The sequence below is a fragment of the Myotis yumanensis genome, unplaced genomic scaffold (genome assembly GCF_028538775.1).
Source record: "Myotis yumanensis isolate MYYU_CA2020_CCGP unplaced genomic scaffold, mMyoYum1.0.hap1 SCAF_2, whole genome shotgun sequence".
Taxonomy (NCBI): Eukaryota; Metazoa; Chordata; class Mammalia; order Chiroptera; family Vespertilionidae; genus Myotis; species Myotis yumanensis.
The window spans coordinates 78,880,098-78,896,710 of NW_027223753.1; the positions used below are offsets into that span (position 1 = coordinate 78,880,098).

General features: G+C 43.1%; 1 protein-coding gene across 10 annotated transcripts in view; it reads left to right on the forward strand.

Annotated features, from left to right (window-relative positions):
- The first annotated feature begins 3,515 nt into the window (after positions 1-3,515).
- The window catches only part of KIF13A (kinesin family member 13A), a 219,279-nt gene continuing 206,181 nt past the window's right edge, over positions 3,516-16,613 (forward strand). For 9 of the 10 annotated variants that reach the window (XM_070405671.1, XM_070405675.1, XM_070405677.1 and 6 more), the window contains exons 1-2: positions 3,516-3,621; positions 3,865-3,955. In XM_070405671.1, coding sequence (XP_070261772.1) covers positions 3,567-3,621; positions 3,865-3,955 — 146 coding nt within the window. In that variant the 5' untranslated portion in view covers positions 3,516-3,566. Of the gene's footprint in view, positions 3,622-3,864; positions 3,956-16,613 lie in introns of those variants that run through there. The other variant, XM_070405680.1, reaches the window with a different exon arrangement.

The window sequence follows — 16,613 nt, forward strand, 5'->3', positions numbered from 1 at the left end:
TTGCTCTGTACCCTTGAAATGCTCACTCCTGGAACCTAGCCACCATGCTGTGAGGAAGCTCCAGACGGAAAGACCACATGGAGAAACCCCGAACCTAGAGAAAGAGACATGCCTGCCCCAGCTACCGTCTGGCTGCAACCTCATGATAGAACCAGAGCTGGAACCGCCCAGGTGAGCCCTTCTCAAACTGTTTTAAGCCACTAAGTTTTGGAAGGATGTGTTACACAGCAACAGTAACCAGACAAGCATATTCGGAGGAACAGCTCTCTTCAGGAGGACATGAGAGCCATCTTCAGGTACCTGAGGGCTATCATGTCTAAGTGGAGTTCAGCCTGACGTGCGAAGCTCTAGAAGACAGCACGAATACCTGCAGCTGGGGATATGCCAGGGAGGCAAATGTGATTCTTCACGGAGGTCTTCTCGAACTGTAGAACTTTAAAACAGTCAATGCAACAATGAGCACTCTGCCACCAGACATATTCAAGCAGAGGATGACACCTTGGGGGATGTTGCAGAGGGCCCAGAAGACCCCAAAGGCGCTTTCCAGCTCTAGAAGATATAATCCCAAATGAGTTAAGGCAAAACCTGTTTTGTAACATTTAGTAAACCCTTGGTAGAACAGGTAAGGACTAATCTGGGCTTTTCAAGTTGGAGAGGGTTGGGAAATGTGAAAAGCAGAAGGAGGGACCACTCAGCAAAGAGCCAACGGAAACTGTTTATTTAGCCAGCAACACCAAATTAATCATGCCCCTCCCCCTTTAAGACCCACTCTTTTCTCACCCATTCATGGTGTGTTATGGGCCAGCATCCTTCCAGACGCTTTCTGTCACCTGCAACCCTTTTGGCTAACTCAGTGCTCAGTCTCATTGGTTGCTAAGCCATTCCTCTCTTATCTCCACAGTTAAGTCCTGCATCTGTTCCTTGTGTTCCATTTGCACTGTCAATGGCTTTGTTCATGCCATCATCGGCTCTCATCTGGATGACTGCAACATCCCTCGGCATAGTCTCCTGTGAAATCATTCCTCAGAATGCTCTGAATGTGCCAGACCTTCTCTCTGAAACCGAAGCCTTCGTTCAGTTTTCACAGCCTTTAGAACAGGGTTGAAATTTCTTAGGCACACAAGGCTTTCATGATGTGGCAGAGAATGAGGGCAGGAGGTGAAAAAGGATGGGGTCAGGGACAGGCAGAGACACTAATTCCTGCCTTAGTTTCTTTTTTAAAAAATATATTTTTATTGATTTCAGAGAGGGAGAGGGAGAGAGAAATAGAAACATCGGTGATGAGAGAGAATCAGATCAACTGCCTCCTGCAGGCCCCCTACTGGGGACCGAGCCCACAACCCAGGCATGTGCCCTTGACCAGAATCAAACTAGGGACCCTTCAGTCCTCAGGCTGTCGCTCTGTCCACTGAGCCAAACCAGCTAGGGCCCTGCCTTCGTTTCTTAAGGCTGCTATAACAAATTACCAAACTGTTTGGCTTAATATAACAGACATTTATTTTTTCACAATTCTGGAGACGACAAATCCAAAATCAAGGTGCTAGAAGGGCTCTGCTCCCCCTGAAGACTCTAGGGAAGAATTCTTCCTTGCCTCTTTCTGGCTTGTCAGAGCTCCTGGAAAATCTTGGCAGCTGCATCACTCTAATCTCTGCCTCCACCTTCACATGGTCGTCCCTGGGTGTGTGGGTTCAAATCTCTCTCTCCTTTCTCTTATCTTAAAGATACCAGCCAATGGATTTAAGGCCCATTGGGGTTTAAGACTTGAAGGTATCTCTTGGAGACACAATTCCACCCTTGATATTTTACATTGGTGGAAACGACAGCTCGATGGCTTAATACAGGGATGGAGTCTTGCTTGTGAAAAAGTTTGGGATGAAATGCAGTATTTCAGGAGCCCAGGAGCTAATATTAATAGGATACGTCAGATGGCCAGGAAGGCTTCCTGAACAATGGAGTAGCATGCATGATCAAACAGTAAAGTTTTACTCAGGAAAAATCAATCTGGAAGCTAGATATAGAAAAGAGTATAGGAGATAAAGTCAGAAAATTCAGGTAAGATGTCACAGTAGCCCAAAGGCGAGGACACAGGCACAGAATCAGACGGTTAGCCCCAGGAAGCTGTTAATTCTAACTCTTTTGTTCAGCAATATATCCCAAGAACCTAGGACAGTGTTCGTCACATCATAGGTGCTGGGTACACATTTGTTGACTAGGGTGGAGGAAGTAGATGCCACAGGCCCGTTCAGAGGTGGACCAAATTAGCTGGTCCTGGCACATGACAGGGGTGAAGTAGCATCAGTTGAGCATCACTTAAAGTCAAGCCCATAATGGGCACCTCTTCCAGACAGAACCCAGCCTCTCTCACACCACCTGCAGCCTGGCATTATATCCACCCTATTGGCTACCGTAGTGTGCACCTGGAGCACAGGAGACCTAACTTCATTCATGTTTGGGCGTGTCCTCCACAGCACGTTGCACACAGTAGGCCCCCAATACAACTTTCGGTGAACTTATGCATAATTAAATTTCTACAAATACGCAACATCGAAAGGCTTTCCCAGATCGAAACTCTGGATTTTACACTTCTGTACGCTTCAAAGCGCCTGCCGGCGCATGGCGCCTAAAAGCCCTTGTTTAACCAAACAGAATAAATCAGATTCACCCAGTTCCGCCCTGGCAGCGACGTCTGCACTTGGCAGGACAACAGAATCCACTGCCATTAAAGTCTTATGTAAGAGTTAATGACCTCCCAGCCCACTAGACATGCCTCCCACCACAGCGAAGTGGAAGGGAAGGGAAAGGAAGCGAAAGCACTATTCGCACGCACACACATACTCTCTCGGTGGCAGATGCACAGATTAATTTCTAGCTTCGGTTCCCCACAACGATCCTAAAACACCGCTGCAGGCGCGGCGCGGCGCGGCGCGGGCGGGCGGAGGGGCCGGCGCGCGGCGTTTGGTTCAGGCGCATTGAGCTCCCGGGGAAGGCCTGCCCACCCGGCACGCCCAGGCTCCGGGGCTGCGGTGACAGCGGCCCCCGAAGGGGACTCAGGTCCACGGCGGTCCCCGCGGGCGCCGGTGCAAGCTCCGTCCGGGCGCCCCGCCCGGGGGCAGCAGGCGTCCCGCCCCGGACTCCCGCGGCCTCAGCCCCGTGATCGCCGGGCCCGCCGGCTCCGGAGGACGCCGCGCGCGGCCGAGTCGGGCCTCCCCGAGCCTGGGGCCCGGCGGGCGGGCGGGCGGGGCGGCGAAGATGGCGGTGCGGCCGGGCCCCCGGCGGCCGCGAGGGGCCGCGGTGCTGCGCGCTCGGCTGGGCCCGCGCGGCTAGAGAGGCGCCTGGGCCGGCGCGGCCTCCTCCCCGCCCGCGCGCCCCGCCCCGCCCCGCGCCCGCCCCTCCCCGGGCCGCGGCCGTGCCCCGCGTCGCGCTCCCCCGGGATGGCCCGCGCGCCTCGGCGCTGCCTCGCGGAGCTCACGGCGGAGCGGCGGCGGCCGCGCTCGGGGGGCGCGCGGCGGTGGCGGCGGCGGCGCGGCGCGTGAGGGGCCGCCTCGGGCCGCGCGGGCGCCGCCAACATGTCGGATACCAAGGTAAAAGTTGCCGTCCGGGTCCGGCCCATGAACCGACGAGGTGAGGAGCTTTCCGCGCGTTTCTCTCGGGGGTCTGGCCGGGGAGGGCGGGGGCAACTTTGGCAATTGCGGGGCGGCGGGGCTGGGCGGCGAGCGCGCAGCCCAGGCCGGGGAGCCGGGCGGAGGCGGCGCCCGCACCGGCCGTGCAGACACGGGCGCCGGTGTCCGGCTCGGCCGCCTCCCGGGAGAGCCCGCGCCGGCGGGATGCTCGACTTTGCAACGTTCGTGTTCCCTGTGCTTTCAGAACTGGAACTGAACACCAAGTGCGTGGTGGAGATGGAAGGGAATCAGACGGTCCTGCACCCTCCTCCTTCCAACACCAAACAGGGAGACAGGTAACGCGGGCGCACGGAGGGCGGGAGGAGGACCTGACCTCGCAGTCTCCAAGTTTGAGCCAGGAAAATGGGAGTCTCTTTCCTATTGTTAGGGGGATTGGCTTCAAGTTTGTCGCACGCTCCCGTCTGAAGCTGTTGCAAGTCCAAGTTCCTCTCCTCCCTCCCCGCGCCCCGTCCACCCCCCCTTCTAGAGCGGCATCGGCTGGCACCCTGGCTGGAGCTCGCACCAGTCAGCTGTGTCCCCGGCAGGCCCAAGCCTAGAGGCACCCGGACATAGAGGGGCCGGATGGGTGGGATCCTAAAGATGATTAGTCTAACAGCCACATTTTACAGATAAGAAAACTGAGGCCAGAGTGGGCGGGTGACCACCCCAAGACCTTGTTTTTCGGGGGACCCAGTGTTCCACTTTCTTTCCACCGCTGCACTGCCTTGTTCATTTGACAGTATTTTGTGTGTAACATGAGAGAGGACCCCACAATAAAGCAAAAAACAGTCTTGTAAGATCTAGGCTGAGGCCTGGACCATTTAAAATCTTGTTGGTGATCGTGATGTTGGGTTGAGATAATGCCTGAATGTAATATGCGAAGTTTGATTTTCAAGGAAACAAAAGTATTGCCCTAGTTGTGTAGACACTGGGGGGGCATGTTTAAAAGGGGGCTGCGTTTACCAGAGGGCAACCTATTTGCATTTGAAAAGTTGTAACTGTTGGATCCTTATTAATTCTGCTCTATTCCACCCAGCAGTATGGGAAAATGCCCTAAAATAATTTAAATATTTGGCATTTTTCTGGTAAGCCCTTGAGAAGAAAAAGGTTGGAATTCATTCAACATAGCAGTGCATTAGCTTACAAAATATAGGAATGAAAAACCGGGAGATTTGGCAAAATTAATTCCTCTAGAGATCGGTATGAGTTTGTGTTCCTGGTCACCTGTTGACTGATGCGCTACAATTTAGTGATTTTTGCTCTTCAAAGATTTTCAATGGAGACTCTGAAGTAGGATTTGTTACTTTATTGCTAAAGGAAGCAACTGCCTCCATTCTGTAATCATGTGGCGTTCAGGCACAGTTTTGCTAAATTTGGGGGAAGAAATTATCAGGATGTAAGATTTGGTGTTTTGTTTGTTGTTTTTTTGCTTTTTAGTACCAAAGCTAGCAAGTTTGCAAATATTTTGCTACCTAGAGCAGATTGTTATGGTTATAGTAAATAGCTAAGTTGTATTTAAAATGTTGTGTTAAATACTTTTAAATGATGGATGTATCCTTGGGTAATATTTTTAGATACATTTTAAATATAGTATTTTAGATACATGTTTAGCAGTGTAGTTGTACATTTCATGGTTAGTAAGTAAACTCATTGAGTACATGAAAATATCACCACCACCCCCAAACAATATTTTTCTATTGTTTCAGAAAAAAAATTCTGTTGGGTTAGGTTCTTTAAAGCAGTCTGGGAAACAGGTAGAATATTCTAACTGCTGTTATGTAGCTGCTGTTTCTCTTTTGGTTCCTTGCACCTGTTCCTTGTCACTCTTAACCATAAGGAATGCTACTGTTAGGTACTGTTTAATGAGATGAAGTTTTATCATTTGTGGTGAGAAATATTTATTTGTGGAATTTGGGTAGTAATTATAACTGTAGACAGTTGATTAGAAATGCTAAATAATCAGTTGATCATTTTTAGGGCTTTCCTGGCCACTGCCATCATTAATCAGGATCTTTTAAGTAAACATTTGTAATGCTTCCGGGATTTATCCATCTGCTTGCTTATTGGAATAGCCCCTTCTCTGAAGCTGTAAGAATAGCATTGAAATATGGGTGTTCTCTTGTTTTCTTTTTCTGACAGATCTGATTCTTTGAGTGGTAGATGGGCTCTTTCTGTGGGGTTCTGCCTGGGTACCAGTCATTTAATTTACAGACCAACTGAGAGGGGTCAGTCAATGCAACAGTGTTGCTTGTAGGTTAGGATTACTGTGTTGCAAGGATGGAGACACCAAATGCATTTTGATTTTCATTATGCAGCTTGGTTTCATGTTTCTCCACCAGGTTTTCCCTTAAAGCAACAGTGCATTTAAAAATAGAAACAATTCCTCCCTTGGGCTCTGGGTTGATTAATTGCGATAGTGCTTCATGTTATGTTTACAATTTATTTCTATCATTTGTTTTGGGATAGTGCTCAGGGAAAGGCAAAAATATTATCTTTCTTACCTAGAAGTCCAAGGTTTGATGTCTTAGAAGCACTTAAAGTAATATTGGCAAACCTGTATCAAATTGAGAAGTGTCATTTTCCTGAAAATTGCAAGAAATTATTAATGTATTAGTCATAAATAGAAATTTTAAGTTACTGGGTGAAAGTTTTGAATCCTACCAGTAAAACAAGTGAGAGGGCATTGATTTCCAGGAAAAGAAACAGACGGGCTTAGCTTTCATAATTTTCCCACTTTATGGAATCAAAGCCAAGACTACACGGTGAGGACAAAGATCACAGGGCTTCTGAGGTTAAAATGTTTGTTTTGGTCCTGATACTCTAAGGTTATAATATACTGCAGAGGTCCAGAGGTCCAGATTAATGGTTGATGTGTATACATACCATTGCTATTCTGAAACATTTAAGACATATGAATTGGTTTCATTTTTTTTTTTTTTTTACATTTTATTGATTTTTTACAGAGAGGAAGAGAGAGGGATAGAGAGTTAGAAACATCGATGAGAGAGAAACATCGATTAGCTGCCTCCTGCGCACCTACTGGGGATGTGCCGCAACCAAGGTACATGCCCTTGACCGGATCGAACCTGGGACCTTTCAGTCCACAGGCCAACGCTCTATCCACTGAGCCAAACCAGTCAGGGCTGAATTGGTTTCTTAAAATGCAGTTGTATTACTATGCAGGAGACATATGACACCATACTTGGCACAGGAGATCCAAAGGTAACTATAGGCCCAGTAACTGTGGGCCTGACAGAGCGTCTCACCTTTGAGAGATGGGGGGAAACATTAAAAAAACAATGTGGTAGCTTATGTGGACTATACTTTTGCCCTTGCATGCACTGTATTATTTGCAAATCACCTATTTCCTCTTCGTTCTCCTCATTGAGCCTGTGAGCTCCCTGAAGGCAACTATCTTGTCCTACTTACCTTTGTGACCCGTGCCCCTAAGCAGCACCTGGCTCAAAGCAGGTGCTCAGCAAACACCTGTGCCGCTTAGGTTCCCAGTGTGGTGGAGCACTGAGGAGGGGCTGGGGGAGCGACGCAGGGTCTGGCACCCTGCAAAGACAGGCGGCATTTATGCTGGCCATGTGGGTGCTAATAGTGTAGCAAGGACAGGAAAAAGTCCTTGTCAAATAAAGTTAAAGCATACCTTCTTCTGGGTGATTGTATACACACACACACACACACACAGTTCAGTTCGGGAAGGGGGAGTAGAATGAGAACCCCTAATTTGCCAAAATGGGTTATAGTTAAAAAATCAAAGTATAAAGAGACATATGGTGAAAAGCCTTCCTTTCACCCCTGCTGTCACTCCTACTCTTCCCATCCCCTCACCTCTCAAAAATAAAGATAACCGCAGTCATTTATTTTTCATGCATATTTTCAGATACACACTTATATATTGTTTATATGTATTTTAATAAATATTATGTGTATATATGTATATATGCAGGTTTGGGCAAAGGTATGTTTACAGTTTGATTGTGAAACAGTTCATTCTTGTATTATTTATTATTGTATTATTTATCATATAGCCAACTGTAAACCTACTTTTCACCCATCAAAGGTGAAAAAATTTTTTTTATTAAAATTTTTTTTCAATCACCATCTGAGGATGTGTTCTTTTAAAAATTGATTTGAGAGAGAGGGGAAGGGAGAGAAGGAGGAAGAGGGAGAGAGAGTGAGAGAGAGAGAGCGCGCGTGAAAGAGAGAGAGAAAGAGAAAGAAACATCGATGTGAGAGAGAAACATTGATCAGCTGCTCCTGTATGCTCCCCAACTGGAAATTGAGCCTGCAACTTGGGTATGTGCCCTAACTGGGAATCAAACCCACAACCTTTGGTGTATGGGATGACGCTCCAACCAACTGAGACACAGCAGCCAGGGCCCTACCCTGTGTATTTAAATCAGTATACATAGTTGACAGTATAAAGTAGGTCTATCTTTTATAAAGGCTATGATAAAAAAAATAATTCTTTTCATTTCTTTCCCTAGAGGCAGCCACATATAGCAATTTTAGCTCATTCTTTTGGAATTTCCCTCCATATTTCTGAGTAACATGCTGGTAGTGCTAGTGTTTGATTTCTCTCTTTGTTCTCTTTCTATGTGCTGTCCCCGGCCCACCCCAAATCTTCCTATTCCCCATTTTCCCAATATAGTAATTTTGGTTGCATCAGTATTTAGTGTTTACATTATTTATATGACCAAATAGAACACTGTTTATAGTTGAACCATGTACTCTTCTGTGGTCTCTTTTCCTATCTCTTTTCTATACAGAACTTTTTGCTTTCCTGGGAGTTAACAATTATTTCTATTTTTTCCCTTTCCTTTAATTTGCTGCTTTTTCTATGTACTTATTCTTAATTCAGCATTTACATTATCTGCCCCTTGCCTCATTTCAGGACATTCAAACATATCAGGTACTCTCTTGATTTCATTTTCTTAGAAACATTTCTGCTTGACCCTTCTTACATGCTCCTTTATGAACTGATGGCCTTCTCTGCCTGGTTTAGCCACCTTCCTCAGGTTTCTGTCACATCGTTCTGAGGATTCCCCTTACCTGTTTTCTCTGTGGAATGTCTTGTTTTTCTGTTTCCCTTTAATTTCTTAGTTTACTGCCTCAGTTTTATAGAGCACATCCTTTACTATTTTCCCGAGAAAGGGTGCTGAGGAGGTAAAGTGTTTTTATTTTTTTTATTTTTTATTTTTTTTAAATACATTTTATTGATTTTTTACAGAGAGGAAGGGAGAGAGAGAGAGAGTTAGAAACATCGATGAGAGAGAAACATCGATCAGCCGCCTCCTGCACACCTCCTATTGGGGATATGCCCGCAACCCAGGTACATGCCCTTGACCGGAATCGAACCCGGGACCCCCCCAGTCCTCAGGCCAACGCTCTATCCACTGAGCCAAACCGGTTTTGGCGGTAAAGTGCTTTTAAAACCATGAAAATATCTTTGTTCTACCCACCCACCTCATTGATAGTTTGGATGGGTATCAAATTAAAGATGTTGGTTGCCCTAATGTCTTTTACCTTCCGGTGTTTCTGTTGAAAAGTCCAAAGCTATTTGGATTTCTAAACCTTAGTGTGTAACCTAGGTTTTTCCTCTCTGAATCTTGTGGAATATTCTCTGCACCCCCCCCCCCCCCCCCCCCACACACACACACACACTCACCTGTTTGTATGTGAAATCACCATAATGGGCCTTTTTGTCCTGGAAACTCATGTCCTTTGGTTCTTAAAAAAAAAAAAATTAAAAATCTTAAATTCACCTGTTTATTCATTCTGTGCCCCCCCCCCCCCCCAATACTTATTTCGATATGGAGTTAGTTTCCTGAATTGGTCATCTAATTACTTTTTTTTCCCCCCTTTCTACTTTTCATCTCTTGTTTTTTGTTCTACCTTCTGGGAAATTTCCCCCACTTATCTTTCAATCCTTATGTTTAATTTTTCTTTTCTGCGACCATGTTTTTAATTTTCAAGAGCTCTTTTTTTGGTCGTAAATTTAAAAAAAAATAGCATCCTATTCTTGTTCCTTGGTTGTGGTATTTTTGCCCTCTTTCTGAGGACATTAATGATAGACTCCCCTAAGTAGTTCACCCCTCTGCCTGCCCATAATGCATTGTTTTGTTTGTGTTGGTCTCTGTCTTTAATGTTAAGGATCTATCTCAGGAGTAGCTGTATTCAGTTGATTCTAGGTTTCTCTGGGGAAAGACTATTTATTATTTATTTTTGTATTCTCAGTGCCTAGATTCAAGAATGCCCAGCATAAAGAAAGTATTTTGTATATGATCTTTGCTATTAACATTTTTTTATTTCTATTAGAAGATGCTATCAAATTCCCTTTTTATTTAACTTTCAGGATTAGAAATAAAAATAGTGATTCTCTTTAGAGCAAATGTAAATGCTAGAATTGAAGGTGGTAGTTGCCCCAGACAACTTTCAATTCATGAAGATAATTACTTCTAGTCAGTACAGAAAGTTGGAAGATTTTGAAAAAATCCTATTTTTGTGTCACTATTGCAAATATTTTAGTTCAGAAATTTTTAATTAAAAGTGTGTGTGTGTGTGTATATATACATATACATATATATATATATATATATGATGGGCTGGGAAAATTTTTCAAAATGCTATCAAACTGACCAGTTTATTATCTTATCACTTAATTTGGCTTCGTCTTGCAAAATCTAGTTAGTGATAAATGTATAACTTGGATTGTTTCCAATTTTCAACAAAATTGCACCTGCCATGCACATGCCAAACTTTTTCATACTCCTTTGTTAATTGAAAGGCATTTCTTCTCAAACAAGCTTGCTAATATGAAAACATATCTTTAAAATTTTATGACAATATAAACTATTCTCTTTTATTATAATGAAGTTAAAAGTTGATCATTTTCAGATATAAGTATGAGCTAGGTCATGGGAAAAAATATTTTGTATGGACAGTAACAAGAGCAGTGGTTTTCTCAGTTGAGTGTGCATAAAATCATCTGGAGAGTCCCACCCCAAAAGGTTCTGTCCAGCAGGACTGGTGTGTGGCTTGAGAATTTGCATTTCTAACAAATTCCCAGGTGATGCTGTTAGCTCAGGACTACACTTTGAGCGCTTCTGGTCTAGACCAGCACTTTCCAATAGCATTTTCTGTGTGATGGAAATGTTCTGTATATCGCTGTTCAATACGGTAGCCACTGACCATATGTGAGTATTAAGCACTTGAAATGTGGCTAATGTAATCAAAGAACTGAATTTTAAATTTAATTTTCATTAATTTAAATAGCTACATATGACAGGTGGCTACTGCATTGGACAGCATAGGCCTAAAGAGGATTCTCAACCATGGTTGCACATTAGAATTACCTGAGGTGCTTTAAAAATAGATGCCTGGGTCCCCCCTGCTCCCAGAGATTCTGGCTTAATTGGGCTACAGTGCCACTTTGATGTTGGGATTTTTAAGTACTTCCCATGTGTCCCAGTTACTATTGTTGCTACACAGATCACCCCAAAACTTAGTGGTTTAAAACAACCACTTTCTTATGTCATGGATTCTGTGGGTCAGGGATTTGGACAGAGCAAAGTAGATATGACGTATCTCATCTCCGTAATGTGTGGGGCCTCATCTGTGATGACTAGAAATCTGGGGGTGTAGTCATCTAAAGGCTTGACCAGGTTGACTGGCCATGGTGACTGTCTCACATGGTTGGCACTTGATTCTCATGTGTAGCCAAGGTTGAAAACCACTGGTCTAGTGTAATAAACCAGGCTTTAACGCCCACTTTCACAAGTTGTTGTTTGGTTTATTTTACCATTTGATTGTGATCATGTATGCAAATCCTCAAAACCACTAACTTTCTCAAAATTAATGTTTGAGAGCCTCATAAAATCAGCCTAAATATTTAGCACTTTAATAATTACCTTATTAAAGGCAATTTGTGGAACTTCAATAGGGTCTTCCTGTGTTAAGAGTGTGTATTGTTGTGAAAGTAATGCCTCTGAAAGCTAAATAAATTCTCTCCCATTTCTAGAAAAAAGCCTCTTACTCTTTGCCAGGTGCATTTAATCATAAAGCTTCTCCTTATTTGTTTGTACTTGAATGTCAGCAGAGGGGAAAGGGATTACCTAAATTGTGCAGATGCAGGGGACTTGCCTATTCCTTCACCTGATACTGACGTCTTACTTCCCAGTGGCCTGTGGACCACAGTTCCCTGTGTTAGCCCTTAAACTGTGTGGTGATACCAACCTCAGCTCCTGTCCCCCTCCTACGTAGATGATCAGCATGACACGATGAAGTGGGTAGGAAGAATGTGTGCCTTCTGGTTCTGCCTCTATCTTGGTCTATATCCTTGTGCTAGCCATAATGCTTTTCCACCAGTTTCTTCATCTGTAAAATTGAGAGCTATACTAGATCATCTGTTTCTTTTAGGCTCTGAAGTTCAGTTCATCCCAACTGTACTTAACTATAGAGTCAAATAGAATAAATAGGTACAATTTATAGAGGCCGAAAAGGGTTGCCTTGTAATTTACTTCTTGTCAGAGTGTTGGGAAAGCTGCGGAGGACAGGGTCACTGTTCTCGGCAGGCTCAGTTTGCCTGCAGTAGCTGATGAGAGAATTGAAGGTGTCAAGTGAAATAAGACAGCCACCAGCCCCAGATACCCGAGGTCGTTATCAGCGAGCGAGGAGCCTGGGTCCTTAGACATTTCACATGCATCCTTCCTTCACTGGGACAGCAGCTTCCACATGTGGCTGGGGGCCTTGTGAACTTTTCAATTAGTTTTCATCATGTACAGTTGTGTTCTTTCAGGACCCAGTGCTTTTTAAGCTGTTCTTGCAGGCATACAGCTGTTTTATGCAATAAGTATGTATGCATGGGGGTGGAGAAATGACATTTCCAGAGCTGTTAGCTTAAAGCTTCCTAGCACAGCTTATTTTGTTTCTGAGCATTCTGTTACAACTCGACCAAACTATGGTCAATCCCCAGTATTTCTGATCTTCGGTGGTGAGCCAACTCTGGTGTGTGTGTGTGTGTGTGTGTGTGTGTGTGTGTCTGTCCGTCCGTCTTTACCCTTCCTTTTGAAAGCAGAGTGGAGTTGTGGATTATGTGGGGTCCTTCAGAGACTGTTCTGTAGGTGTGATGAGCTTCGGTGCTGCCAGAAGAGGTGTGAGGACAGCCTCTGGTTGCAGTTCCTTTAAGGGAAGAAGTTTGGAGCCTTGTTTTTTTAAGACAGGGAACAGGAAGGAAGCCTTTGAGTTAAAGGAAGCTTTTCCCTTTACTGTTGGCTCTTTGTGTTGTCTTGAGGAGACACTCCCTAGATTGTTACACCCACCATGAATGACCACAAATATCCATGTATCTCCAGCTGGAGCCTCAGAAGAAAATCAGGAAGGGCAAATAGTAGTGAACTGCACAGGCGTCCTGTTGTGAGCATGGGGCAGACTTATCCCCAATTTTGGGAAGGCTGTATCCATGTAGTTTGAAGGCCAAACTCACATGTAGTTTGTTGATCAGATTAACAAGCCTTTAAATATACTTCCATTCTGTGATTTAATGAAACAAGCCCTCAGAATTGATGCTTAGTGTGTGAACATATCTATTATCCCAGCTAAGCAGAGGCTGTGTAAAAGGCTTTCAGCTGAACTTGCAGTTGTAACTGCCCTTTTTAAAATTGGATAACAGACTGTTAGGGTGTTTTGTTTACTGTTGGCTCTTTGTGTTGTTTTGTGTTTTCTATCAGTGACTACTTCTATTTATATAATTAATTAAAGCTTAGTATTCGCCACACAAATTGTAACAGGGATGGTTACATTATTACATTGAGAAAGATCCTTAAAATTACTTGTTTCGCTTGGGTAATGTTTTAAAAGTAGGGAGGAGTGTGGTAGGGAAAGCTTATCAAGATAATGGTGTTAAATTTGAGCAGCCTTATCCAGTTTTAAACATCTGCTTTTTTGATCTAGAGTTACAGTACAAATAGGTAACATTAGCATGGTAATGCCACTTTACGTTTTTTTTAAGCCTTGAAGTGTTGCTGGCTTTGATAGTTAGAACTATATTGCTCTCTTGAGGATGACAGCTTAGTCTGCATTTTTAATAATTCCACTGATGAATTATTCAGTGGAAATAATTTTCCAAAATTGTTGATCTACTGTGTTCTTAAGGGACTTAAAAAAAAAGTTCTTTAGGCAGGTTATTAACTAGTTTTTTCCCAAGGGTGATTTACTCTTCTTCTTGCCCATTGATTGGTTCCTAGAGTTGAGAACCAAAATTTTAAAAGCCAGTAGAACAAAAAAAAATTGGATAAGCAGAGTTTCTAACTTATTTTAAATATGCTGAGAAGCACACTACAACAAAAACACCATTATGTCTTGATACTGCATTTAATACAGGACAACAGAAGGAAAGGCATATTTAGAGTTTAAACATTGCGTACATTTAGTTTTGCAAAAAATTCACCACATTGTTAATTTTATCCTTTGCTGGAAACGAATGGACATACCATTACAGGTGACCCGTGGACTGTGACGTACAGTTGTGCCTATGATGTCTAATTGGAAATCAACTATTAGAGTTTTTGAGCTTCTTAGACTCCTTTGGTCCTTAAGGTCCAAATGGTTAAAGGATTTTTTTCTTTTAAAAATCAAATAGCGTTGTTCTTATTTGGTGTATAATTGACTTTGTTAAATAGAAGGTTACATCTTTGCTTTTGTAGTGTGATATATTGAATTATCCTCACCAATCTATTTAACAGCCTAAATAAGCTTTACATTTTCATTATTTTGAATTTCCTTGTAGCTTAGCCAGAGCTTTTACTCTCAAGTAAGAAAATCTTTTATTTGCCTTTAACAGTGTTTCTGTGGCCATCAGTTGGGTGTGAATAACTAGTTTTGTGAAACACTACAGGTATTGTGACAGAACAGTGTAGTAGCCAAGAGCCATTGAGTGGACTTTGGAGGCAAACTGCTCTTGTTTAAAACGGACTGTGCAGCTCATTAGCTGTGAAATGTGGACAAGTCCCTTAACCCTTGTGTTTTGCTTCCTTATCTGTAAAGTGGGAATCATAAAAGTTCAGACCTCATGGGTTAGGGTGTACATAGCATACACTAATCATGGATAATTTCATTCTTTTTATTACCATGGAACTTTTAAGCTCATTTACCTTAATGCCTAAAAAAGAGCAATTAAAGAGGGAAGTCTCAACATTCTAACTTTTAAGTGTTAAGAATTTTCTGATTACTTTTAATTTAAAGACCACCTTTATGATGTCAAATTAAGTATTTCACCGTCTCAGCTGACAGAACACAGGAGCACAGCTTCGCTGAGCTGGACATAATGATCATTTTTGTCGAGAAGAAAATTCTATAACAAATGTTCACCAGTTTCTGGTCATTTGGCAGTCGTTCCTTTAGGTGAAGAATTTTTGTCAAGAAATTGTATATGGAATACCTGTGAGAAGTAATTATTCTTGACAAAACATTGCGATGTTTTTAAAAGTGTGTGTGCAAAGAAGGGGGCCTGGTAATGGGAGGGTGCAGCAGAGCTGTGGAATAATAGCTGAAGGGGGAAACTACTGCAAATAGCCTGCCTGGAATTTCACCTGTTGTCACACTAGCTAACATGAGGGCTTGTTGATGGGTCATAGGGATGGGCTCTAAGTCTAATTCTAGAACTTCAACTCTGTTCTAGTTGTTGGGTGCTGGTCTCCTTTGCTACCCTAGACATCGTACATTCTCAGTAAATGTTTGTTGTGTTTAATTATATTTCTAATGATTGGATATATGGTTATGAGGCTTTAGTTAGTATAGGGCAGGGGTGGGCAATCTTTTTGTGAGTGCATGCCAAAACCAGCAAAATCTCTGACTCAAAATTCTTCTGCGTGCCAACCCTAATTTTTTGAGAACATGTTACGCCTACTTGATATCTCTTAAGGTGTACGTATGTGAAGAACCTTGAAAAAATAATAAAATTCATTTGAGCGACAAAAACACAGTATATGATGATGAAAAATACATTTATTTTTTAATGTATACATGTACACTGATAGTCCGACAGAAAACTTTATGACTCCGTTTGATATTATCAGTGGGACTTTTGCTGCTGCATCACTGATGACAGAGATTTTACATCAGGTTTATATTTCGTGACCTTCAGAGATATGCACGAGCTACTACTTTCATCCATCAGGCTACTCCTGTTACGAGACTTAACAAAATTCATCACTGAGAACAAAGATTCACAATTGTAAATGGGAGATTATAAGAGAGGGTTTCGCGTGCCAGCAAAAGTTACTGGCACTCGTATTTGGCACGCGTGCCAGGGGTTGCCCACCCCTGGTATAGGGAATCATAGGTGGATGGTACTACCTAATCATAAACTGACTTCTGAGAAAATGACTGTGTGAAGCTACGAAAACATTGCATTCAGTAACATTGGGTTGCTATACTTCATTTTTCTTCCTGAGGCAACTGACTATTATCCCAGGCCCTAGGCTGGTAACTCTTGTTCTGCTTACCATATTGCAAAGGTGGACTCAGGGCCTCTCCATTAAAAATTCAAAATAGATAAATATTTTTACTTGTATATCTGGTTCCCTGGATATATTTTATCCCTGAACTCTCTTTTATTTATTTATTTTTGATAATCTTTTTTATTTTGGTATTCTTTTCCTTTCACACTAAGATTTGAAAAATATATTTAGGCTATTTCATAGAAACATTCTAGTTTCCTTTGAATTTACTATTTCTTTCTTTCCCATTGATTTTTAAAGAGAGTGGAAGGCAGAGACAGAGACAGAGAGAGAAACGTCGATGTGAGAGAGACATATCAATTGGTTGCCTCCCGAACGTGCCCCGACCAGGGCTGTGAATCAGACCTGCCACTGTGGTAAGTGCCTTGATTGGAGTTGAACCCAGGACCCTTCAATCTGCAGGCCTGATGCTCTATCCACTGAGCCA